This window comes from Plectrocnemia conspersa, unplaced genomic scaffold, assembly GCF_051122295.1.
Source record: "Plectrocnemia conspersa isolate PC_06_02 unplaced genomic scaffold, ASM5112229v1 ptg000011l, whole genome shotgun sequence".
NCBI lineage: Eukaryota > Metazoa > Arthropoda > Insecta > Trichoptera > Polycentropodidae > Plectrocnemia > Plectrocnemia conspersa.
The window spans coordinates 313,699-341,275 of record NW_028277175.1 but is presented as its reverse complement, the minus strand read 5'-3'; the positions used below and the strand labels follow the sequence as shown (position 1 = coordinate 341,275).

The window sequence follows — 27,577 nt, the reverse complement described above, 5'->3', positions numbered from 1 at the left end:
AAATAGCTATCCTTACCGATTTTATTAAGTCGGCAAGGATAGCTATCATATTTTTAAAACATAATGTAAATAAATCCAAGTGCAGACTAACTATGGAGCAATATGCGAGATGTGACGTCTGTCTTTACTTCTTCCGCTAATTTACCTTTGAGAGATGAGTTGGCTTAGCTTGTATTTTGGACTTGACCTAATGTAAAATTAACTCATTCTTAGGTGCATACTAACAAATAAACAAATGTGTGTAAATTAAATCACTACTCAAAGGGTTAAACCATTTTTTTGGTGCTAATTGATGATAATGTATGACTTTCGAAAGTCTGCGTGGCCATTGTGTAAACATTAAAAGATCCGAAATGACTATTTTACTAAAGCCGAATGTTCATTGCTTGAACTTGCACTCTTACAAATTTATAAGTAAAGTACACTTATCCCTCGTTTCACGCGATTAAGAAAAAATGCTTGGTTTACTTCTACTTTTGCACTCGCCCTACAACTTGAACCTCTCTCACTACCCATGCAGGTTATTTATACAATTGCACACGTGTTGTTAAATATTTGCTCGTTTATCTTATAGGATAAAGAAAAATTTAAAAGTACAAGTGAATACTATTCGGCAGGGATGTCATTTAGGGGGGCAGGTGGGGGCATTTGCACCCCCTTGAATTTGGCCAAATATATGTATGTTATTTAATGAAATACTATGAATTTTAGTAACATCAAAATATTTAAAAAAAATACCACTGACTGGCCAACAACTCTCAGTTTAGGAATACCTTAAATGAAATTGCTAACAATATAACTGATTATAAATTAAAAAGTGAGGTTTTTTTATAATAAAAAGATGAATCAGTTTTAATTTATAGTCAGTCTTAAAATTTGGTAGTAAGTATTAAAAGTCCTAAAATTCATATAGATTTAGCAATAAAGCATTTACAAGAACTGAATGAATTTTTAATGAAATATAGAAACGAAGGTTTCCGCATCTGCTTTCAAGCAATATGGGAATCGTCGCTTTTGTAATGTAATGTCATGGAAATATCGTTTTTAGTAAATAAAATAAATGAATTTGAGAAAAAAAATTTTTTGGTGCCACAGGTATTTAATTTGTAAGACCAAGAAGGTCGCCATTTTTGCACCGATACCTGTATTGCAATCCCTAGTTGTAACGCATTGAGCCTCACCTGTCAGATTACAACGGAAGATTAATAATAATATTATGACCAGCCAAAAAAAGAATTATCGTATCACATTATAAAGTGAAAAGCGGAGCAATTTGCGTATTTATCTCTAGGTACGGTAGTCTTCTAACTCTCAAAACAAACAAAACTTTTATGCAAATATCTGCAACATTGGTATTATCTAATTAAATTCAAACGAGAGTGATTTTGGATTTTCCAAAATCTGAAAAACCAACGAGTGAGTTTGTGTTTATAAAAATATTTTAAGGTACTTCTAAAATATGATATGTTCAATTTAAGACATTATTTAAATGCTATTGATTGTGAATGAAAATTCCGTTTCCTAATTGAGAACGGGCCGTTTGAGCGATAGTCGCAGTCGAAACACCCTCGTAGACGGAAAAGAGAGCCGGGTCCTTCGCAAGGGCTCCGCCCTTTCTTCAAAAATACGACTCCACGTAAAGGCCTCTTATCGGTGCCCCTAGAGAGTGCGGACATTAGGCCGCGCAATGTATGACATTACCATTCATTATTTTGCAGATAAAAAAAAGTAACTTAAAAATAAATATGTATATTTTTGTAAAGGCTTCACCATACACGAAGAACGCGAAAATTTGATATTTTGAAATTAAATTGCGTTTTTTTGTTATTGCTCAAAAAAATGATTTAATTATGGCCATGAGATAAAAAATGATGTATTTAAAAATTTCTAAATATAAATATTGCACTTTTGTTTAAAAATACATTTTTGTTAATGGCCGTTGGTCGTGGCGCTACGACGTCTTTGCGCTCGTTCTGTGTTTATTTTGAAAGTAGTCTGGTTCCGCATTCGGAGGTGGCTGGTCGTCTGCAGGAAATGGTGAGCGCGTTCAATATAACTATGATCGAAACCGAAACCTAAACCGAAACCGAAACCGACAACGTAACTCGCGTGACCTCTTTCCTCGTTTAAAAAGTTGGTTTGCGTCACCTCTGCGCGTTTTCCGATCAGGTGACTTTTTATGCTTGATGCTTCCGAACCGAGTTGCAATTCGGTTCGACAATTGAAATGCCCGCGTGTGACAATTAACGCTCGTCTGTAAATTTTCGACGCCGACGTCATCGCCTCGTTTGCAAAAGTTCGCTTTTTATAATTCTTTTGTTTCGTCGGCTATTATCGTTTTGTTGGAATTGAATAACGCGTTTTCACTTTCATTGTGTTACTGTTTGTTTTTACTAACTTTTATACCATGTTTATTTCACGTAATATTGCAAAATAAATGTATTGATCTACGAGTGTATTTGCGTGGGCGTTCGCTCGAGAAATACGCGTATATAAGATGTAATAGACGTCTTACAAATAGCTTGAAATCACTTTGGAATACATATGTATAATATATATTTCAAATGATGTTAGACAATTAAAGCTTTGTTGATTGACGTTTCTTTAACAATTGAATTGAAATCTTGTTTACATTTATTTCTTTGTGTATAGTGATCCGGTCGGTTAGATATTTTTCTTTCGCTCGCGATAAGAGCGTGCAGCTGCACGCTCTTATCTCTCACTCACTCTCATCATTCAACACGCGAGCGAGCGAAAAATATTTTATCGACCGGGCCTGCATATGATGATTTGTAGCTATATATAATGTATTTCCATCAATCTCCATTTTTATTGTTTTCCACATCAATGACAAAAAGTATAGTAATATTTTTTTAAATTTGAGTTATTCTAAAAATAATAATAGTACTCTGCTACTTTTCAGTGTTATTTTACAAAGAACGTTTTTAACAAGCAAATATTTCTGTAATAATATACCAGATTAATAATTTCGTCAACATTTTACTTAAAAGTTAAATTAAATGATTAAATCTTAAACTCTTTGACAATTAAATTTATATTTCAATAACTGAAGCTGAAGATAGTTGCGTTTACCTAGAAATTCCACAAATAGTGAGCTATTCATGATACCAGAGGTCACCAAATTTAAATTTTAGCAAAAATTAGGAAGAATGCTCGTAAAAAAGTTTTTTTTAGTTTTAATTATATGTATATTATAAAACTTTTTTTGAGATATTATCATTTAAAAAACATTTTTATTGAGCTCTTAACAGTTATTAATAATTAGCACGGCGCCACGCTAAAAAAACACATGTTTTACCCCCCAACTGTGTTATCCGCGACACTCACGCCGTGGAGTGTGTGTGTGTAGACAGTTTCGAAACGTTAATTTGCTGTTCAAACCCAAACCTTTGCTTAGATTAGGTTTTGGTTTGTATGCAGTGGTGATTCATTTCCATTCTAATAAATTCATATCGCGGCTTCCATAAATTAAGTTTCAGATTTAGTGGGGGGGGGGGGGGAGTAGGAGTCAGCGGAATTGTGACAATGTGAACAAGTCTGGTTCAATGAAATATTGTGACACATTTCTTATTTTAAAATACGAAAAACCACAGTTGCGAAATGTCCATTTTCTGGTCAAAACCAAATCTAAACGAATATACTGGTTAATTTACTTAAGTTAGGTTTGGGTTTGAACATTCTATTTAAACACGCAAACGCTCGTTTTTGAGCGTTGCGCCGTACTAATTAACAAGTACCCGATTTTTAATGACATTTAAAAAAAAACACTTTTTTCAATTATTATTTTATTTACTTTTGATTTTTTTGTGACATCCTCGAATATGGCTCTATTGTATGAAACTCGAGTGAAGCGAAGTAATCCTTGTTGAAGAAAATTGAAATAATCTTTTTGAGATATCTCTGGTTGTATATGTATTTGTATCTTAGTGCCTTTTTGTTTACATTGGCGTAGTGTCTATTCGATGAAGCACTTTATAGAGTTGCTAAGGGACGGTGTCGACAACCCGCCAATGCTCGGCAACTTTCGGATGTGAGTTTTAGAGTGTCCTAGAGAGTCACGATCGCGTTCTTTATTCTTACCCTTTGCGGCCAGGACGTCAGGGCTCGAGAACGCTTCTCTTGCACAAGCAATCCCGTGATCTATTTTAAGTGAGCACCGTAATTGTTTTTTATTATTTTAAATGCTTAATTGTATAAATATTATTTGTATAATAGCTATCATGACGCATTGAGGAAACTTAAATATATACACATATATAATAAACATTTGAGAGGGTCATCGGCAATATGTATATTTCTAAAGATTCTACCTAATATATATTCGAAAGCTAGGGATGATTGTTTTGCATTGTATTTTGCTGCGTTTAATTGATATTTTGGAAGGGTTCTAATAAAAATATGTAACAGATTTGAAGCTACACTACTCAAAATACCGCTTACATTTTTGGAGCAGGCAATCCATGTCTTATTTTATGTAGATTTTTGATCGATTTCAATAACAAATCTAACTTAGCCTTTGAAACTCTTTAAGTATTATAATAACCTAACGAACAAATATCACTCTTTTATTATCATTATTTTAATCTTTCGAAAATTAACTCTCAATGCTGAAGAAGATTTATTTATTAAAAAATTGGCACCTAGATGCAAGAAAATTTCAACAGTAGGATTTCACTAAGATGATCAGATTTTATAAATATCAAAGGAGGACACTAAAAATAAAAAGGCCATCTTAAAGGAAATTTTTGCTCGAGGAGAATCTCCTAAGCTGCGGAAGTTAAAAAAGGTCATTTCGTATTTATTTTGTTCTAGGACAACACTTTTGAGGAGGTCGTATAGATAACTTAATTTTATCTTAATTGTGTCAAAATAGCTCTTGATATTTTCATAGTTTAAGATTGCGGTCTTTCGCTGTTTGCAAAAATAACATACATATATATACAATTATTATGCGGTTATTCTAATCGTAGACTGTATAGATTGTGCATTTATCTGCGTCGTTAGGAATGATTGGTTAATTTGCCACCTCTGACCGACATTCACTCGAAACAATCAGGAAAACGATACTTGAACTGCCTTTGTCAACACTTATCTAGGTTGCACATTTCATTGCGACGCATCCCAAGGTTTGCTCGTAAAAATGACAAAGTAATAGTTATGTTATTCATTTATCCATTACTTCTCGACGACACTTATCCTTGGTGAATGCTATCAATCATACATATGTGTATATATTGAAAAATATATTTAGATCGTGGATTATGTGTTTAATACTTTTTCACAAACCAGTCTTAATTGCAGCTTTTTATGAAAATTTTTTACTATTCACTGTACAATATTTATGAAACGCTATATTTTTTGAAAATAAATAATGCCTTAAACTTAAATTTATAGTACGAATATGTTAACTTTTACTTAAAACATTCAATATTTCGGCTTTTCGGATTCTCAGGAGTTGTCATATGTCAATGTTCTCCGAATATGTAGTATATTTTTTTCTTTCCCGTCATTTTGTGGTTTATAATTGAAACGCGTATACATTAGGAGATTTCTTGATAATTTTCATTGTTGTGATATATTATATTATATGTTTAATAGTACGATAAAATAATACTTAATAAGTATTTACGTTATCGTGGCACTTTTGATGACGCTTTATCTGTTCAGCGAAAGGCGATAGATAATACACCTGTATTGCGTCAGCTAGCGGAAAACCTACTAATTGTTCCGCATGCCGGAAGAGAACGTTATCTTATCGCTTTTTAATACGATTAATTATACGCGGATTATTGACCTATAGGAAAAGGAAGGAGAGTTTAGAGTCGTTCGTCTGTCTGGTTCCGTCCGGTCTAGTCGAAAGGGTCAGTCGAGGTTTTAGTGCGACAGTCGAGACGGTTCACGACCTCCGCCCGCTCCGGCCCTGGCCAGGTTCAAAGGAACCTCGAACAAAGGAAGCAGGTGTCGGTTGTTCTGCAATCGTCGTATAGGTGCACTCACCTCGCTCCATCGATCACATATTCGCCTCTCATAAATATACTCTTCTCTGATGCACGCAGAGATGGAGAGAGAGCGAATAATTAGTAAATATAAGATACTTTATTAGCCTGCAATTTTACATGATATATTCATTTTCAATTCATAAAGTAATATTTTAATAAAAAAAAATTCGATTTTAGAGTATAGAAAAGACTTTGAGATATACTATTTTGTTGTTTGTTTCGGTTCGGCTGAAACGAGTCTTCTAAATATTTTAGTATATCGTTACTGGTTCGGCTGGCAAAAGAGCCATAAAAAGTTCATCGAACGCACTGAGACGTTAAGATGAGAGATCAATATTAGGGTTTATGTTTTTGAATATTTATCTGTGATTAGATATTATTATTATTATTATTATTGTGTTAATCAGGTTAAAAATAACTTTCAGCTAGGTAGATATAGATGCAAATACTACCCTTCGTTAAAATTTATATTTCTTTGTCTTTGTGTCGGGGGTGTTTATTTTTTTATTTAAGAAAAAATATTTTTTTCTCATTTATACTGTGCAACAGTTTAATTTTTTTCACGTACAGTTTGTATGTTTTTGTTGTGGTATACGCGAAGCCTCTTTCCGTGTCTGCGTACAAAAGGTCCAATTGTCTCCGAAGCACGCCGAACTCTGGACTCCAGACGTCGAGAATTTGACGCGTCTTAAGTTGCTCTGCTCCTCTTGAGTTCTTGATGTGCAGTCGGAGTTATCTATTGAGGCGCGTGTACCTGTTAAAAACACACGGTTCCTTCAGAGAGAGATTTAGTGCTCGCCTACTTTTGCTGCCACGACCGATTACTTGTCTGGGTGTGACTGTTTAAATAGAATACAATCCAACGATGGGACTGTTGGAGATACTTCCCCTTTCGCTCTCTCGCGTTTTAAGTGACGAGAGTGAGAGAGATAATGATATGGTTTTTCGCAAACTGAGATAGAACGAGTAACTCGCTTCAATTTCAGTATGCGCGTAGGCGTCCTATGGTCAACACGCATGACGAGCACTGCATCGTGGTCACGTGGTCAAGTTATAATACCACATGCTTATCGGGGACTTCAACAGACTCTTACTGACATCTTTGAATATCTTAGGGCACCAAAAGGGATTAATTATATTTTTGATAGTATATTCTTCTAACAGATATCGTTATTATATTTTTTACATATAAAATTAAATAATTAAAAAATAATTAGTGGGACTTGATTTTGTTAAAAAAAATCGTTTCGAATATCCTTATGTATTTTCCTAGATCGGTTTATATAATTGTCACACCATTACGAATTCTTATTTAGAATCGATGGCGACAAATTCTAGGATAGTCACAGATGTAGTGTTCGTATTCTGAAGTATCATTATTATGTCTTATGGCATTTTGCAAAAGCCGACAAAGATTTTGCGTAAATTGAATATTTACAACCGAATAGCTTTCACTGATATTGTATTGGTGAGTGCCCACACAAACTTTTATAATTATCAGTAGCGTAATTTTAATAATATGACAATTTAAAAATTGCGATTATTTGGCACATTTTTCAATCACGCGCAAATTTACCAGCTGTATGTGACAGCAGCCGCCGTGCGAACGTCGTTCACAGCCGCCGTCCGTTGCATATGAAATTTGTGTCAGTGTGGCCGCTACTCGGTAGTCGGCGACCTCGGCCGACTTCAGTTGAACTTCGGTTCGGACAACTTCCAGAGAGTGTAGTGCAAGCATTAGAGTTATTTGAGCGATCGTAGATAGCTTGTAACATAATTTATGATATAAATACTGAATTTCAAATTCCAGTTCTCTTTTGTACGCCGATCATTTAAAAATGTTTAGATTTATCGGCGGACTCTCTCTCTCTATACACTATACTTTGGATCTACGGTTTACTTTTAGGTTTACGGTTTAGTTTTAGGTTACGGTTTACTCACTTTTAATCGAAAAAGTTCCATAGCTACCATTATTATGAAGATATTAGGTTATTATTACTTCTTGTAACACAGCACATTTTTTAAAGTGCTCTCGCAGAAAGTTGTATGTGGCTAAGAATTTCTTTAAACATTTCTTCGAGAGTCACGATTGCGTCCTCTTCTAACGCGCGTTAGAGCTAGCCCACTCGCATATGAATATCGCCTTCCAGCTCCTTAATACGCTATCATTGCACATTGTTAAGTTCAATGTCAGTAACGAGGAGCTGGTCTGGTTCATATTATTTAATTTTAATTTTAGCTTAATAACGAAAGTTTTAGATTCTCATGCGTGCGTAAATTTGATTAAAAGCTTTTTTATCTTGAATATTTTTGATCTCTCGATTTAATTCTTCCATTGTATGTAAGGTAACATCTATCTACTGGTATAACAAAAAGTCTACCGACCAGTCGGCGTTTTTAGCCTAAAAACGTTTAGATTCTCACGCTCGTTGAGTATGGCCTAATAGCATAAGTTTTAGATTTCTGTCGATTTTGTAAGGGGTACCTGGTATCTTTATTTTGGGTTCTAATTTATTAAATCAACTGTTGCCGAAAGTATTTTAAATGTAATTTTCGTTAATATTATTTATAGAGAAATAAGTAATAAATAAACATACATAAATTATGATTAATTGAACATAAAAAAATGGGAAACAATATTTTAGTGCGGGAAGTTCAGTTTTTTGTTGTTGCAATCGACGCATTCATATAAAAACGTAATCACGAAAGACTGTTAAATAATATAAAAACATATACAATTCACTATTATTGATTTTTCTAGAAGATGTTAAATTTTCATAGCAGCGTTGTTAAAAAAATGTTTTTTCAAACTTTTCAATGCAATCATACACTGGGATATGTTTAATAGATGAAAATGTATCTATAAGATAGTGGCTAATGAACGAATTAATAACCAAGGACAGTTTCTATACATTAGAATTATCATATATGTCGATGAGCATAATAAACAAAGTATTCGGCGAATGTTTAACACAAATACAGATAAGAAAAGTGTAGCTCTTTGTTGATACGAGCTAACATGCAGATCGAGATCGAGAAATATCTAATAAATTATTAATATGCAATATAATGTAACATTATATTGCATATTCATTATTATTAGCGTTTACTATTAAACTGGATTTATTTTTTATTGTAAATTATTATCAATCTGACTATCATTACTTAACAGGTTTCCTCAGAGCGTCATGATAGCCATTTAAAAAAATATTTATCATTTAATATACATGCATGCATAAAAAATACATATATTCAAACATACGCTTATATATAGACACACTGTTTAAGAGACAAATTAATATTAAATACTGACTCGTTACCGAGCGTTCCCACTGCGACGGCGACGGCACGATTTTATTGCTTTTGTCGTGGATTTTTGACTTCTGAGAACGGGATAATTGTTTTTTGCGCTCTCCTATTGGTCGAAGTTCGATTTAGATATGCTTAATTCGATTATCATTTATTGTACTTCGTTACCGAGCGTTCCCACTGCTACGACGTCGGCACGATTTTATTGCATTTGACGTGAATTTTTGACTTCTGAGAAGTGATTATTTTTTTGCGTCCTCCTATTGACCAAAATTTGGTCTGAATATACTTTGACCAATACTCTCATATCAGAAGTCTGTAGTTATATCAGTAAAAATAGCTATCATATTTTTAAAACATAGTTTGATATCCAATTGCAGGCAAACAAAAGTGCAATATGCGAGATGCGACGTATGTACTTATTCATCCGGTTATTTCCCTCTGAGAGAACAGTTATCTTAGTTTGAAGGTTGGACTTGACCTAATGAAAGTTTCTTAAGTTTGGGTTTGAATAGCAAATGAACGTTTCGCAACTGTCAAATTGAGTTTCATAGACATTTTAGAGCAGCAAATAATTTTACTAGCACCTATCAGGTAAATTATATTTTTACTAGTAGAAATATATCTACTGGTGAAAATGTCTTTGGTTTTTATTATTGAAAATATACCTTGACTGAAAAATACACATTCACTGTAACATTCATATATCCTATAAATGTTGAAAAGTTAAAATCATATAATTCGACTAAATTTTTCACTGGTATAAATATATATCTACCGGTGAAAATGTATTTCGACATGATTCCACTATAATGACATCTTCTATAAAATACTTTCGGGATAGCTTTTTTTTGAGGGCTAACCTGATAATTTCTGGTTTAGATTCAGGGATGTCATTTCAGATTTTTCTAGGGGGAAGGGCAAAAGTTCGCCAGTCAATGGTCGTTTTTTTAATATTTTGATTTCATTAAGATTCATAGTTTTTCATTAAATGGAATGCATTTTTCTAGTCAAATTCAAGGAGGGGCCTTCCCTTAAATTACTTTCCTGGCGTGATATTCAAAGTTCACTAGCCTCTTATTTTCTGGCTTTGATAATGACATGACGAATATTTACAGGTAATAAAATAAAATAAAAAATTACAAAAAGCGTTATACAAGGCACTGAAGACGCTGTCGAATTATAACCGACATCGAAGCAATAGGAGCACCACATACGATTCTATTTTGCAATTCTTAAACTCGATAGTTAAGCGTTCCATTTTAGCGCATGTTTTTAAATTTTAAAGAGTTTGAAAATGTTTAATCTATTTCTGGCTCGCGAGCCGTAATTTTTCCGACCCTCGATATATGCTCTGATAAAGATAGATAGCATTCATAATAGTAGTTATCTAACGCGCATCATTTGTGTGTTGGAATTGAGTCGAAAAGGCGGGTAGTGAAAAACGACAGAATTAAAAGCGGTCGTGAAACTTTAGCGTCATACCGTTCATTAGCGCGCGGGCGTTAAATGAACCGCAGAGTCGAACGAATGGAGATATAACTATTTATTATCGCTCGGATCGATACTCTTGAGAGTTTTCAACTAACTTATTAAGTGTCGCTCGACCTACTCTCGAAAAAAGGAGCACAAAGTCAGATGCTATCGTTCAAGGTTTTTCCTTAGTGCGTGCGACCCTCGGATATTTGGGAGAATTTTCACCGACGCCGGAAAGTCGCGACTCGAAGGCGTCGTCTGGAGGCAGCGGAACTTAGCTTTGCTCTTATCTCGTTAGTCACTCGGATTGGAATTAGACCGTTTCCCGAGATAAGTGCCGATAGATGTTGCGATAAACGATTGTCGCGAGATCTGTAATTATATTACATACCAAGGCAATTGCGGACGGTAGACACCATCCGAGCCTCGGATAGTGAAAGGTGAAGTTTTAGATTATGTAACTATTTTCCGAGTGTCTAAACGCCCTTTGTTGTTAGTTCGCTTCAGTATGAACTCTTGTGTGTGGATTATAAAGTGGTCGTCAATTAACTTTTGACTTCAATACGGCGATGAGCAACGTTCGCTCCAAACGTACGGATGGATGGATAACATCTTTGTATTCTCACACAATGCTCGCCTGTGCTGTTTGCTAATATAATACGTCTGAATTAGAACAGTAAATCCCTATATATATTTTTTAGTATTAGATAAATAAGAGCCTCATTCACTATCATGCTTAAATTCTCGACAAATAATATATATAAAAATAACGTAGTACGCTTGGCCTCGACTGTGCGAAAGCGAACTCGAAACACTCCCGGAAATATCGCTCAGATTTTGATCGGACATGTCATCCCTAAAATGTATTTGGAAAGCTTATGCTATATTTTATGTTATATTTAGACATAACTCCTTTATTGCACTTATTTTACTTAGTATTCTTGCGCGTATAACATTTACCCTCGCGGGAAGGTCGTTTTATCGAGGATCGAAAGACCAACGAAACACTGATATTGTTTGACAACACATAGGCTTATCGTTGTGTCTGTTGCTGAAGTCAGCGGTATTAGACTGGGCTTGAATTAATCCAAAAAATCCTAGAGTCATGGATAGTATGCACATTAAAAATATAATGATTTTTTTGAGTTTGTTTACGTATAAATAAGTCGCACAGGTGTTGCATTTATTTGACTTACTGAGTGTGCGTAATGCGCGCTGCCACGAACATTTTAAAGTTAGTTAATTTTTAAGTACGTTTTTCTAAATTAATATATGCTAGTGTACCTGTTTTTGAGAACAAAGCGACACACATACAAGCTTTGTATAATACTTTATTATCTGAGATTTGGCTGGCATCCAAAAAGGGTCGCTTTTTACCGCTATGACTAAACTAACGATTTCCACTTACCGTATAATTTCTGATAAAAATACGTTGATGTCATGAGTATTTTAAGATAAAAAAATATTAATCGGTAATTAGCAAGCTGTTGTTTTTACTTTATCTTGTGCCTTTTGTGACAAAATCCTTCGATGGAGAAAATCTAGTTCGACGTAGTCCAAAAGCATTCGACAAAGTTTGTTCTTCGTAAATTAAGCAACGATTTTGGTAACTTTATTGACTTAACTTAAGTAATCGACGCTTAGTTTGGAGTATCACATGGATCTAATTTGAAGTAATAAAATAGATTCCTGCTATAATCAATAAGTATAATTTACGACAGAAGTAGTGCGTAGATGATTTAAGTCCTAGCATCGCAGTACAAAAAAAGTTTTGTCCTCGTCTCCCGTTTTTAACAGATTCTCGTCTCTCGCACGCAGTGCTAAGAACGCTTATTTTATATTATCATCCAGCTTCTCAGCGAACTTGCTATACAAAAATACATTTTCGGCTATAGCTATGAAGAGCTGGGGCAATTTATGTTGGATGGTGCTAATCTATTTTAGGTGTTCTCACATTCGTTTTTTCTGCATTTAATGATATAGTTTAACATTTCGTGTGACTCTTTAATAACAATATGTCTGCTTTTTGTACGAAGGCCATCATGACGCATTGGTGAAATTTGTCAAGTCATGATGGTCAGATTTGTAATAAAAATAAAATATACTTATCAACTTTTTAACTAATTTTTCAGGTATAAAATAAATTCACAATGCCGAAGAGATCACCAGTTCCCACAGGAGACTACGGGGAGTCCTTGAAGTACGACCCCAACTTTAAAGGCCCGATCCACCGAAGGTCCTGCACGGACCTGCTGTGTCTGCTACTCTTCGTCGTCTTCTTGGCGGCGTGGATCTTCGTCGGGGTGTTTTGTAGGTCTTCGAATCAATTTCGACTATCGAACCTAATTTAATGTATTCTACTTCATCTTCAGCGATTAAGAGCGGAGATGTGAACCGCATCCTGGTGCCCACGGACTCGGATGGACTCAAATGCGGACTAGACTCGGGCGTCGAAGACAAACCCTACTTGGTGTTCTTCGACCTGAGCAAATGCCTCTCTCCGAAGGTGCCAATCACCGGTTGTCCGACGCCGCAGGTATGCGTATATATTTGATTAACGTCTTCAATATTATATAACTGCAAACAACGAGTGGGGCGCATAAATTACAAATACAGGTCATGGGTTATTATGTGACGTGCGTGTGTCGATATCAACGTTTAAGGGTAAGGGCAGGTAAGGGCAGGCTTAGAAAAATATGTATTTTTAATTATTAAAAATATTTTTTTAACAAAAATCGTAAACTTCTCTATGCATTTAAATGTTCGTGTTGTTTTATATAATTAAAATAGCAGCTTGAACGAATTATCTTGTGCTGATTAGTACACTTTTGCAGCAAAGGTTATAAATAATACTTGTTCGACTACAGGTCGCGTAGAAGGTCGTAGATCTCCAGGGCTGCGGCTAAGAGGTTGACCGCCCGTGTGCCAAAATAGATTAATCGCCACACAAAACAGAAAAAAAATATTAAAATTGCATTTGTCTTAAATTTCAACGGTACTCCCCACCTAGCAATTTTTAATTGTGAAATAATTAGAAAGAAGAGAACGTGTGGATGTTGCTCTACATGTGAACACAGATTGGGCCGCTGTAGTAGTAGCTTAGTTAATTGATGTGTAGTAGTAGTTAAACTGTTGTTTCAAGTTATGATCGGCGGGAAAGGCCCCGCTGGTCGTTGCGCTCCCGCCACGGTCTATCAAACAAATAAACGCTGCCTTCGCCGCCCAGCAACGTCATTTCAGCTATTTACAGTGGTTGTTTTTTAATATTTTGATTTCATTGAAATTCGTAGTATTTCATTAATGCATTTTTTTACCCAAATTCAAGAGGAAAAAATGGTCCTACCAGCCCCACCTGTCAAAAGCAATTAAAATGTGCCGTCGCAGTGAAAACTCAGTTATCTAGCGTTCATATTAAAACTTTTTAATAGCAATGTTATGACTTACAATAAATAAGAGTCAAGTGAAGCACATCTAAACTGAATTTTGACCAATAGGAGGGCGCAAAAAATAATTATCACTTCTCAGAAGTCAAAAATCCACGTCAAAAGCAATAAAATCGTGCCATCGCCGTCACAGTGGGAACGCTCGTTACCGAGCGTTCCCACTGCGACGGCGCTGACACGATTTTATTGCTTTTTATGTGAATTTTTGACTTTTGAGAAGTGATAATTATTTTTGCCCTCTCCTATTGAGCAAAATTCGATTTTAATATACTTTATCCAATCTTTATTTAATAAAAGTCAAAAGTATAAAAACCATATCTAAAGTAGTGGGAATGTTCGTCCATCCCGTTCAAAAGACTGGTGGACTTGAGTTAAGCCCCAAGCTGATTCGTCTCTTCTCGAATTTCAATATAGAATAACAGAATCTGATGACAAAATAATTGTCCTCCGTCGGCGACACTTTTATTTCGAAATACGAAGAAAAGTTTCTTGAACTATTCCTTTCTGGTAAAGTACCTGAGGGTTTTTTTTTCTTCTCAAAATCCCTTTGAACAGCTCTTTAACGATTGTGGCATTTGTCAGTTGCTTATACGCTTAACCGTTATTATTATGAGAATAATGCAATTAGTGCTCAAGTGTTTTTATCTTGTTCGAGCAATATTACCTTATCTATGTACGCAAAACTTGTGCAACGGCTTATTGACGCAATAATAAACTCCCACATTCCTAAAAATTCAACTCATACTGTTTAGAGAAATTCAATTTTAATGATCGCCTAAAATAAATTTAATTAGGACTAACTGAAGTGGGTTTAAAACTGCTATTAATAGTAATAGTTTATTATATGTATCATATTATTAATATTACTTTGTACAATCCTGTTTCAGGTGTGTGTCAAATCGTGTCCTAAAGAAACATTGTTCTTTTGGCAAATCGATCCGAACACGCCTATAGCCCAGCTGAGAGAAAATATCGTCTGTAAGAAAGGAATTTACCCAAGTTCGACACGAGAGCTTTTGGAGCTAATGAATAATTACAAGTGCGCCAATCACGTATTCAAAAGCACACCAGGTACAATTCGTTTTCTATAATATGGCTTAAAAAATTGATGTGATTTTATTAACGAGGGTTTCTCATCACGTTTTGCTTTGTTTGTTTATTGTGCCTTTTTGTCGTTGTTGTTTATATTTGCATATGTGTTTTTGTTTTTATTTTTTTTGCGCTGTGTCGTCGCACATCTCACAGTCATCAGGCGATGTCTGCGCGACCTGTCTACAGACAATAATTCCACGGAAGAAGTACGTCTACTGTAATATTAACCGTATCTTAATCATTTCTTTGTAAATATTTACTCGATTAATAATATTAATTATGTACGGGGTGCGGCTATTAAATATCCCAGTTACCGACGCAAGTAACTGTAACTCGTTTCCTTAGAACCTTAAACAGAACTGTTATCTCTCCGATATCAAACATCACACCTTTACATAAGGTTGCCGTTGTGTGATAACCTGTATCTATAGTTATTTTATTTATGGTACAAATATTTTTCAGAATGATTTAATCAAAATAAATTGTAATGCAGATTTTTTTTATAAAGAAGTTTGCTCAAATCTGAGCATGGGTGTATAATATAGTCTTTGGCTTTGTCTTAATATTTTGGATCACAAGCAAAAGTTTGATCAGCTTGTTTTTAAACAGAAGTAAAAACTAATAAAAATGCTCGATATCAGATGTTAATAAAAATGCTTTAAGAAAGGCATCGGGTTTAGGGTTCTAAATCGAATAATCGATTATCTGATTATATGAATATTTTAATAATTAATCGAATTTGTATACTTGAGCAACACATGTAGTTGTTTTTCTCTTAATATACCCGAGTGACTAGTGTCGCTCTGAAATTCATAGTACTTTATGTGCCTTTATTATGTTTCGAAATGTAAGACAATGAGACGCTTCTTAACAAAAAAAATGCTTACACGCCTTCAAAAATATTTGTAAATATTATGTTTATCGGTGGTATCTACTATGACCGAAATAAGCAAAATTCATTCATTAAATGAAACAAAATTTAAGAAAGGCCCATCCTTTATTATCGTTTAACGCTTATCTCAAAAACAGGTGTGCGTCGTAAATTTTTGTGAAGTTCGTGTTATGTTTTTGTTTTTGCTGTTTCAAGACGCAAAGATTTTATTTCAGTCAATTTAATAACTCAATCGCGGCTAATTTATTTCTTGTTATTTAATTTATATGCAAATCCGCACAAAAAATCCAATAATTAAATACAGATCCGATCTTAATGTATATCAAATTGGTTCCAATCATTATTATCCAAGGACGTCATTTCAGATTTTTCCAGGGGGGGGGGGGTGCAAAAGTTGAATTTCCATTTCATTAAGATTCATAGTATATCATTAAATGACATGAATTTTTCTGGGCAAATACTTCTACCTACAAAAGTAATAAAATCGTGCCATTGCAGAGGAAACGCCCGGTATCTAGCCTTCATATTAAAACTTTTTATAGCAATATTACAACTTACAATAAGTAAGAATCAAGTGAAGCACATCTAAACCGAAGTTTGACAAACAATTATTCCTTCTCAAAGTTAAAAATTTACGTCAAAAGCAATAAAATCGTGACGTAACTGTCACGATTTTATTGCTTTTGACGTGAATTTTTGACTTCTGAGAAGTGATTTTTGTTTTTGCGATATTTATTTTTTATTGTTTTAATTTTGTTTTTTTAAGTGTATTTAAATATATTATAAGCTAACGTTGTTATTGCATAGATTTTATATGAATTTGTGCTGATTTTTTTTATATCGGTTGTTCTTGTATCGAGCAGCAAAATTTAGTTGTAAGGTAAAGGGATCAAATTAAAATTTAACAACATCGGGATATTTAATAGGTAAACTTCGTACTTACATACATATTTACTAATCAAAGTTGAGAAGGTCGAAACGTACTGGACGAGCATGTAATGTACCATTTCATTATCACGCATGACTATAACGAAGCCGCATAATAGAGACCGATGCGTTTATATTTTCTACTTTTCTTTGTTAAAAGGCACTACTGTAGGTTAATTTCATCAGCACATCTTCATCCGCTTTCGTATACGTAAGCTTATTCATAATCGCACGTCCGTTTCCCGCGCGCTTCTATACGTCGGCGTTACGATATTAATAGTTCTTTATTGTTTACGGTCTCTGCTCGAATAAATAATCAACGTGATCCGAATAATATAGTTTCGAGCCGTTGCTTGCCGTTTAACTTCACCGAAGTGGGCGAGGTGGCCGAAACCATCAAGATAAACGTGGAACAACTCGAAGAAAACATGATGCTACTTACCAAATTGAACCAGGTATGCTGATAAGTTTCGTCTAACGCGGACTAGCACCGTCTATTTAAAACTTCGGACGCGGTCTCGACCAAATTCCGCGATCGCCATTAACAAATCGTTCATTAACAATCAAACGTTCACTCGATACGCATGATCTATCGCACAGATAGCACGACTTGCACGTGAATCGCATTTCTCAAAAGAATATCACTTCAACTCGCTCTCCGTCGAGTCGTCCGTTTAACGCTTTACATTTCGCAGATAGGTGTCATGATCATCGAAGACTTGGTCAATTTCAAATGGTACATAGCGGCGGCCCTGGCCATAGTGATGTTGGTGTGCTTCGTGTACATCGCTCTGATGAGATGGCTGGCCGCTCCGATGGTCTGGTTTTCTATAATCGGCGTCATCTGCATTCTCTCGTATGGTAAGATACGATTTTATATGTATGTATATTATAAAAAATCGATAAATATATATTAAATAATCATTTATCATGTGAAATATAACGATTTAACAAAGCGAAATGTTACAGCTGTGTATCTGTCATACGTCCGATACGCATACTTGAAAGCCAACCCTGTGAATCTAGACACGTCCAACACGAATTTGACCGCTTTCGCCAAATCGTTGCTGTCGCTTCAAGAGACTTGGTTGGTCATTCTCATAGGACTGTCCATACTCTTATTCGTGATCTTGTTGGCTATGATATTCTTACGCAAGAGGATTGTGATCGCCATCGCTCTCATCAAAGAGGGAAGCAAGTGAGTTTCTCCATACGATACATCTAAAATAATATGTTTCGACATCTGCGTTTATCGTCTTAAGAGCCGTGAGCAGCGTGAAAACCACTCTGATCTTTCCCATATTTCCTTGGATCTTGCAATGCTTCATCTTAGCTGTGACGATCACGTTCGGGTTGTATCTGCACACCATCGGAGAATCGAACTTCAGGGCCGTGTTCCCCAATAACACTGCCGTAGAATGCGTTTGCAAATACAAGGTACAATACATCGGCTCTATTGGTATGTACCAATTTTTTATAATGCTTCTTATGTATGTCATATAATTGGAAGAAAATAAGATTCAACAATAAATAATAATAAAAAAAAAATATTAAATGTTCAGAAAACAAAAATATAAATAATAAAATTAATTTAAAAAAATATTATGCAAATAATAAAAACAAATGATGCAAAAACGAAAATTAATTAAATTAATTTAAATTTTCAATAATTTCAGAACGGTGACGTTTGCATTCCCGACCTTTTCAATAAAGAATGCGGAGATAAAATGGGATGTATGGAAGGCATTTGCCATTTCGTAGGAATAGAATCGCCTTTATATGTGAAGTACTTTTTTGGTAATGAACAATTATGTATAATATATATAAGGTGATTTAATATCTTCGATTCGCTAACGTGCAATTCAATCGCAGTGTATCTCCTATTCGGGTTCTTCTGGCTGATATTCTTCATCGAGGGATTGGGAGAGATGATACTAGCGTCGACGTTTGCCACTTGGTACTGGACTTTCAACAAGAAAGACGTACCTTTCTTTACGCTGACGCGCGGATTAGGCAGGACTCTAAGGTATCGATGCCGTTGAGATTGTCTAAATCGTCTTTCAAAATATACACGGCCATATTGTTTTCAGATATCATTTGGGAACGATAGCTTTTGGATCGTTAATTATTGCCATATGTAGAATGATAAGAGTGTGTTTGGAATACATAGACCACCAGCTGAAGAAGTACGAGAATCCGGTGACGAGTGCGATCATGTGCTGCATGAGATGTTTCTTCAAATGTTTGGAGTCGTTTCTGCGATTTATAAACAAAAACGCATACATCATGTGTGCCGTTCATGGAAAACCGTTCTTCGGCAGTGCCAAAGATGCATTTTCTTTATTAATGAGGAACATTTTGCGAGTTTTCGTCTTGGATAAGGTAATTAAACTACTTGATAGATAGTGATATTTACTGTCAATATACCATTTATGCTGTCTAGTAGTAAACGGTAAGGTAGTCTTACCTGTCAAATTTAAAGCTTATTATACTTGTACTATATGAAAAAAATCGGACAATCTCATCAGGCAAAATTTTTTGACGAACAACGATATATCGTTGTTTAGCATCCAAAGGGTTAAAAAAATATTATACAAATTTGGAAGCAAAATAGATTTATTGATAATTATATTATATAATATAAAAAAGTCATATATTAAAAATAAAATGACACCTACCTTACCAAAAAAAAAAAAATTTGTAGTTAAAATTATATTTTATGTATATATTTTTAAATTATTTTGTTGAACAGTCTACAACAAAAGTTATAAAAGCATATTTAATTCATACAATTCGGTGATTTAAACTCACTTGCTCAAAAAAAATCAAATACTATTACAATAGCAACAAAATAATATCGTTTACTTCAGGGACGTCATTTGGGCTTTTTACAGAGGGGGGGGGGGGGAATTTCCCAGTCAGTGGTCGTTTTTTTAATATTTCGATTTCATTAAGATTCATAGTATTTCATTAAATCACATACATTTCTCTAGCCAAATTCAAGGGGTTCTCTGTTTAAAATCCACGTCAAAAGCAATAAAATCGTGACGTCGCCGCAATGAGAAACCTTTGGTTATCTAGCGTTCATATTATGACTTTTTATTGTAATATTATGACTTACAAAAAGTGAGTTACAAATGAAGCATATCTAAATCGAATTTTGACCAATAAGAAAATGCAAAAAACAATTATCCCTTCTCAGAAGTCAAATCTCGTTACTGAGCGTTCCCACTGCGACGGCGCCGGCACAATTTTATTGCTTTTGACGTGAATTTTTAACTTCTGAGAAGTGATAATTGTTTTTGCGCCCTTCTATTGACCAAAATTAGGTTTGAATATACTTCGACAAATGCTCTCATATTGGAAGTCTGTAGTAATATCGATAAGAATAGCTAGCATATTTTTAAAACAGTAATATCGAAGTGCAGACTAACTATTGAGCAATCTGTATTTATGCTTATTTGTAATTTGGACTCAATGAAAGTTCTAAAACTAATTATTTTTAGAACTTTCATTAGGCTAGGTTTGGATTTGAACAATAAATGGATGTTTCGTAACTGTCATATCAAGTTTCATAGCAGAATATAATTTCACTAGCGCCTTTAAGCTAAATTATATTTTCGATAGTAGAAATATATATCTACAGGTGAAAATGTATTAGGAATTCAATATTGAAAATATATGGAAAAGTTGAAATTATTCACTGGTAAAAATATACGTTTACTTAAATGAAGATTTAAGATTTAGATTTTTTAGGGATATTTTGATAATTTCTAGTTTAAAATCAGGGACGTCATTTCAGACTTTTCCAGGGGGGGGGGGGCAAAGGTTAATTGGGGACGTGCTATTTGGGTGCGTGTAGTTGGAGGACTAGAAAATACTTTACATTTTGCAATACTTTCGCACGAATCAGGCGCATGTGTTGAGATATTCTCCCTTTGTTTCGCTCACAAGTAAAGTAATGAGCATCCAAATAGTACATACCCAGTTTGCCGTGTTATTGGGAAGTCTACTGTATTTAATTAAATGACATGCACTTTGCTGGCAAAATGGTATTACCTCCCCCCACAATGATGTCCCTGTCATCACGGAAAATTTTGTTTAGGGAGAAAAAATTGCTGCGGAAGCTAAAAAAAATGTTCTCTTCGAAATTTTTGTTCTGTAGGAGTTAAAAGAAGGTGTACTTTTTTAGCTCCTGCAGTTTTTGCAAAAAAATCCGTGATGACCGTTTTTTTATGTCCCATAGCAATTTGTCCTCGAACAAAAATTTCAGTTTTCTTTTTATTTTTGTCCTCCTTTGATATTTTTAAAACTGGTCACCTTAGTTAAATGAGGTTCCACTATAAAATAAATCAAAGCAATAAAACGTTCAGAATCACTGATATTTTTGCAATAAATGCAATATAAAATAATAAATAAATAATATAAAAATACATAAAATTAACTCACTACTCAAAGGCTCAAGTTGCTATTAAATTCCTTTGTAAATACATATTTAAATAAAAATAAGACATTTTAGATATAAATTAATTATATTTCAATTTTGATTTTACAAGCAAACTATTGACGAAATAATTTTAATATGTGTACCAATAGGAGTCAATGCTTTTGACCATTTTTTTCCATCATTTCTTTTAATTCAAAAGTTATCATATCTTGTCTTTTAACAAAATTGCCCGTTATCATAAAGCTAGTGGCGAAAAATACGACTCGTTGACAGCGCTATTTACATTAAAAGCAGATATATAATTGTTATTTTTCCTTTCAGGTGACAGACTTTTTGTTCTTTTTATCTAAAGTGGTCGTAACCGTAAGTTGCACTGCGGCTGCATACTTTGCTTTCACGTCTCCGGATTTGTATAAATTTTTGGGAGAAAGCAACAAGATCCACTACGATCTCGTGCCGACGTTGATAGTGGGGGTGGCGGCGTATTTCATCTCCAGCATATTCTTCGCTATTTACAGTATGGCAGTAGACACTCTGTTCCTGTGTTTCCGTGAGTATTTATATATAATATACGTTCCATCGAAGAACAGCTCTGTCGTCAGACTGAAATTAACGTTCGTTTTCAGTGGAAGATTGCGAGAGAAACGACGGAACTCCTGCGAAGCCTTACTTCATGTCGAAGCGACTTCTCAAGATCTTGGGGAAGAAAAACAAGTTCGACTAGCGCCCGCCGCCGTATTTGTGTGTCGCGATATGTTCGCTTATTCGAGTATTATTCAAGGCTGTGTTTGTGCTTTATCCGAAGGTTCAGAGTGCACAATATAATCGAGTGACGCATACCAAAGGGTCCTCTTGCCTTCGTTGTCGTTTTGTACTGTCTAGTCGGTTTTACTTATCATACAACAAAACAAAAAGTGCATTGAGATTATTTATTTAACTTATATATAAAATATAGCATAAAATGATGTAAATGTATATTATATATTCGAAATGTATTATTTTTCCATAAATTTTATACATTTATAAATTTGATATAAAAATATATTATTCGTCAGATGCGTGCGCCTGGTTTTTTTGGAAGTCTCAGAGTCACTCCGTAGAGAGATCTTTGGTCAGAGCGGCAATTAAGTAGTTATCCGGCTCGGACAGGTCTTCCGCGATGTGGAAGTGATCCTTGCCGTCCGCGATCTTGAAGTGAACGCGCTGCACTTGGCAGCTCTCCATCAGCTTGTCGTACAAGTTCCTCGACTGCTTCACGAACGTCGGGCTGTCATGCTGAGCGGCGATGACGTACAACCGTACGTCTCTGTCCCTCAAGTGAAAGAAACTGTCGAACTGCGGCGACAGTCGCCTCGCCTCTTCCGCTGACAATTTCAGATAGTCATTTTCGGGCGTCTTGATCAGATCCATCAAGTCGTAGATGCCGGCGATGAGAAAAGCTCCTCTGAACGAGTCGGCGTTGGGCGTGGACTCCAAGAACGCCCGATCACTCAACAATTTGGCTATCAGATGAGCTCCGGCCGAATGCCCCATGAAATAGACGTTTCTAAAAAGACGATAAAATTAATCAAACATCAAAGATGTAAACGATTTAACCGCGTCACCGACCGAGTTTTGCCTACGGCGTAATCGAAGACGTATCTAGCGGCCTTTTTTATTTGTCCCACTATCTCGCCGAGAGTCACATCAGGGCAAAGTTCATAGCCGACGATGATAGTTTTGATTCCTGCGCTGTGGAACGGTTCGACGAAAAAACGCGATTCCTCTCTGGATAATAGATGCCAATAACCGCCGTGAACATAGACCAGTATCGGTGCATCTGCGAGAACATAACTTTGAGCAAATCGTCTGAATATAATTTGCACTTTATTTGACGATAATCACCGTCGGGAAGATCGGTTCCAAATATATCTAATTTTTCTCGTTCCTTTTCACCGTAAGCGACGTTCAGTCGGTGCTCGATGGAGCCGTTGGTTAATGCTTTGTCACTACCTGTGAATAGAATTAAAAAGATAGCGTAAATTGTTTATATATTTTTAGCTGGTATATTTTGGTAAACGCATATTATAAACGTGGCGAGAAGTTTATACTTGTAGAAATTATTTTAATTTTAATTTTATTCATTAACACAAAATTAATTGAAAATATATTTGTGCAAAATAAGCTAATTTTTAAAATGAATCAATTTTAACAAAAAATATTATCTAAGAGTATGATTTAGAATAATTTTTATATGAAAATAAAAGTACTAAAAGATGTATTAATGTTTTATACTCAGAAGAGAAAGCAATTAAGCATATATAAAGATATCTGGTCTTAATTACAAAATTTTTGTTCGAGAAGGACAAATTACTATGAGCCCAAAAATAAAAAAAATCATCACAGAATTGTAGAAAAACCTTTTCGGAATTTTTGTTTGAGAAGGACAAATGGCTGCAGGAGCGAAAAAAAGGTCATTTCGAAAATTTTTTGAAGAGAAGTTGCTATGATAGTTAAAAAAATCTTTTTTAAAACTAAGACAACTATCCGTCTCGCCACCTTAGATGAAGCCATTTGTAAACAACCGGGGACTTCATTGAGAGGGGTGTGTGGGGGGGGGATATTTGGCACCCCTTGAATTTGCCCAGAAATTGTATTTCATTTAATGAAATCCCTGATTCTAAGCCAGAAATTCTCGGGTTATCCCTATAAAAAATATAATATAATACCACAAAAATATTTTTTAAAGTATTTTGTCATTTTAGTGGAATCATATCTGTATACATTTTCACCGAAAGATATATTTTTACCAGTGAAAATATAATTTATCTGATATATGCTAGTAAAATTATATGATTTTAACTTTTCCATATGTAGTAATATATACATTTACAGTTATTATTATTTATTTACATGCGATGTATAAATGTTACAGTGAAGTTATATTTTCACTAGTGAAAACCAAAGACATTTTCACAAGTAGAAATATATATATTTCTACTAGCGAAAATAATATTAAACTAATACGCGCTAGTGAAATTATATGCTGCTATAAAATGTATATGAAATGCAATTTGGCGGTTGCGAAATGTCCATTTGCTGTTCCAACCCAAACCTATGAAAGTTCTAAAACTAATTATAGTTTTAGATCTTTCATTAGGTCAAGTCCAAAATAGAAAATAAGTATAAAAATAAGTACTTACAGACGTCGCCACTCGCATATTGCTCCATAGTTAGTCAGCACTTGCATATAACACTATGTTTTAAAAATATGATAGCTATTGGTCAAAGTATATTGAAACCGAATTTTGGTCAATAGGAGGGCACAAAAACAATTATCTCTTTTCAGAAGTATAAAGTTCCCACTGCTTTTTTGTTTATATTTTTATATGATAATTGTTTTTTGCGCTCTCCTATTGGTAAATTGTTATACTGTTATAAAAAGTGTTAATATATTGCTTTTGATGTGTCTAGAAAAATGCATGTAATTTAATGAAATACTATGAGTCTTAATGCTATATAAATATTAAAAAAAAGACCACTGGCCCCTGGAAAAAGCAGAAATGACGTCCTTATAAACAACTCAAACAAAAAGTAATTGCAGAATTAGAAAGATAGACATTCAGAGTTACTCCACCAGCTCGCTGTAAGTTTATTTTTTTGATCTGGCAACCCCGTATATTATATTTGTTATTTTAGATTTGAAATAAAATCGGGAGGGTCATTGTCCTCGGAAAGTTTTCGAGTCGATAAAAGCCGCACTAGCGTCTCGTTCGATTATATGGGGTGTGGGGTGTGGGGTGTCGGGTGTCGGGTGTCCGGTTTCGGAAAGCGAGAGACGCAGATAGACGTAATTGGTAGAAAAGAAAGATAAGCGAGTAATCACAGACCGGCTTTTATGAAGCGAAGGTGATGGTCAACGAGCAGTTCTCTGTCGGAAAATCTCTTGGACCAGCAGCTGGGACTGTAATCCTTCCACAAATCGTCTTCGTGTCGACTTTTCGCCGCCATCGTAGTTGAAAGGCGACGAAAGCGACCGCCCGAGATTTTTGGCCCAAGCGACCCGTCTCACGCTCGTGTATTGGAACAAACTTATTTTGGTGCAAACAATACTATTCTCGTCCTAATAAAAATATTAGAGAAACGTATTTTGAGTTCAATTTTTCGCAAATTATCACATTTATCCCACCTTTTAGCATATATTTTAACACTTTGAAAAAAAAATGCATAAGTTTTGCATGTAAAATTGAAGTGAACTTAAGAAAACTTTATTTCTTCTATAAAAGAGCTAAAAAACAATGTTAGCCTTTAGTAGCATATATTTTAGCAACAATTATGAATTTTAGCAGCAATTTAGCATCTATTGCAAATTTTGCAAAGTTCGTGTTCAACAAAAATATACGAAATGTCATTTTTTTCGCTCTCGCAGCAATCTGCCCTCCTTTATTTTCCTCGAACAAAAACTTCGAATAAGCCTTTCTATTTTTAGTGTTTTTTGTGACTTTATATGCGTATGCTGAAACTTTCAGCATACATACATATATATATATATATATATATATAAAGTCACATTTCAAACGCTTGCAGTCTTATTTATTATGATAATTTTTAAAGCCCAGGTCTCGCATCCGTATAATAGCAGTTTACGCCTGCTTGTTTGTGAGACCAGCCTTAAATTTTAAACCGGACTTTAATTTGTTCGTTGAGGTTCATTTCGTCATTGAAAAAAATAATTTCTAGATATACGTATATACTATGGGATGGACTTTATTTATCCATAAAGCGAAGTGTTTTCGTAAAAAAGTTCAAAATATGGAAAAGGCTCTTATGAGTAAAAATTCGCACGAACCGAAAGGTTAAACCATAAATAGTCGCCTCTTATACTAATGTTTAATCCATAGGATTTCAAAGTGGGCTATATCGCCCACCGGTGGGCAATGCGGGCTCCGGAGGAATTTGGTGGGTGATAAAGGAGCAATGGAAAGCAACGGAGAAGTCGGCAAAAAAAATGTGCGAAACTGTTTCAGGCGTCTATGTATGTTAAAGAAAATTTCTTTTGCATACAATATAATGCATCTAACGGTCTTTTGCAAATGGCAGCTGTTATCATTTTTTCCATTTGTCAATAAAATTGCTGAAAATCTTGTGTAAAAGTGTGTTTTTTGGTTCTATTTTATTTAATAATTTAGCAATTCTAAAATTTAATAAGCTACATGAATATTTTGGCGAAATCAAAAAAATATATGAACATTGCTACGTTACAGTATATTTTACCGGACAAATGATACAAAGTGGCAATTAAACACAGATTGAGCCGCTGCTGTATTATTTATTTAAAGTACATATTTTTAACATATAATTAATATAAATACGTATATTTCGTATTTATTTCGTTCCAAAAGTAAAACGGTCAAGACACATTAAAATTATTATACAATGTTCTAGAATGTGGTTTTACTATTCAACATGTATTTCTTCTAGTTTAATATTTAAATAAAATAAATTTAATATATATATATATATATATATATATATATATATATATATATATATATATATATATATATATATATATATATATATATATATATATATATATATATATATATATATATATATATATATATATATATATATATATATATATATATATATATATATATATATATATATATATATATATATATATATATATATATATATATATATATATATATATATATATATATATATATATATATATATATATAGATTTTTTATAACTACATATACTTAAGGGCTGATTTACGCGCTGCCAGTTGCTGGCATGCCAGCTGGAAGTTGACCGGCATTCCAGTCCACTGGCGCCTTACCGTTAAATGATAGAATTATTCCCCCTTCCACCACACTACACTCGCGTAGTGTGGTGGAAGGGGGAGCTGGCGTTGTTACGTACTACCGTACTGGCGCAAGGTGAGTAGCGCTTTTTCGCAACAACAATTCTTTCCAGTGG

General features: G+C 34.4%; 2 protein-coding genes across 5 annotated transcripts; one reads left to right on the top strand and one right to left on the bottom strand.

Moving 5' to 3' along the window:
- Positions 1–1,992: 1,992 nt before the first annotated feature.
- Positions 1,993–22,520, top strand: Ctl2 (Choline transporter-like 2). 4 transcript variants are annotated; one of them, XM_088198208.1, is made up of 14 exons: positions 1,993–2,037; positions 12,938–13,115; positions 13,178–13,341; positions 15,136–15,319; positions 15,494–15,546; positions 17,499–17,614; positions 17,855–18,020; positions 18,129–18,357; positions 18,422–18,596; positions 18,836–18,956; positions 19,032–19,185; positions 19,250–19,541; positions 21,928–22,156; positions 22,233–22,520. In XM_088198208.1, exons 6-14 carry the CDS (start codon positions 17,588–17,590, stop codon positions 22,328–22,330), a joined length of 1,491 nt encoding a protein of 496 aa, XP_088054334.1. In that variant the 5' UTR covers positions 1,993–2,037; positions 12,938–13,115; positions 13,178–13,341; positions 15,136–15,319; positions 15,494–15,546; positions 17,499–17,587; the 3' UTR covers positions 22,331–22,520. The 4 variants fall into 4 exon arrangements, with proteins under 4 accessions (XP_088054334.1, XP_088054332.1, XP_088054333.1 ...); XM_088198206.1 differs by lacking the exon at positions 15,494–15,546; XM_088198207.1 differs by lacking the exon at positions 17,499–17,614.
- Position 22,521: 1 nt separating this feature from the next.
- On the bottom strand, positions 22,522–25,682 carry KFase (kynurenine formamidase). The gene is made up of 4 exons (XM_088198216.1): positions 25,476–25,682; positions 23,491–23,598; positions 23,215–23,425; positions 22,522–23,152 (listed from the first exon to the last, which is right to left on the bottom strand). Exons 1-4 carry the CDS (start codon positions 25,594–25,596, stop codon positions 22,696–22,698), a joined length of 897 nt encoding a protein of 298 aa, XP_088054342.1. The 5' UTR covers positions 25,597–25,682; the 3' UTR covers positions 22,522–22,695.
- Between the last annotated feature and the right edge of the window lie 1,895 nt (positions 25,683–27,577).

Coding starts and splice junctions, on each gene's coding strand:
- Ctl2 (XM_088198206.1), top strand. CDS start 12,956: ATGCCGAAGAGATCACCAGTTCCCACAGGAGACTACGGGGAGTCCTTG. Junction 15,320..17,498: donor CGTATTCAAAAGCACACCAG/GTACAATTCGTT, acceptor CGAATAATATAG/TTTCGAGCCGTTGCTTGCCG. Junction 18,358..18,421: donor CTCATCAAAGAGGGAAGCAA/GTGAGTTTCTCC, acceptor TATCGTCTTAAG/AGCCGTGAGCAGCGTGAAAA.
- KFase (XM_088198216.1), bottom strand. CDS start 25,596: ATGGCGGCGAAAAGTCGACACGAAGACGATTTGTGGAAGGATTACAGT. Junction 23,426..23,490: donor TGGAACCGATCTTCCCGACG/GTGATTATCGTC, acceptor ATGTTCTCGCAG/ATGCACCGATACTGGTCTAT. Junction 23,153..23,214: donor TACGCCGTAGGCAAAACTCG/GTCGGTGACGCG, acceptor TCGTCTTTTTAG/AAACGTCTATTTCATGGGGC.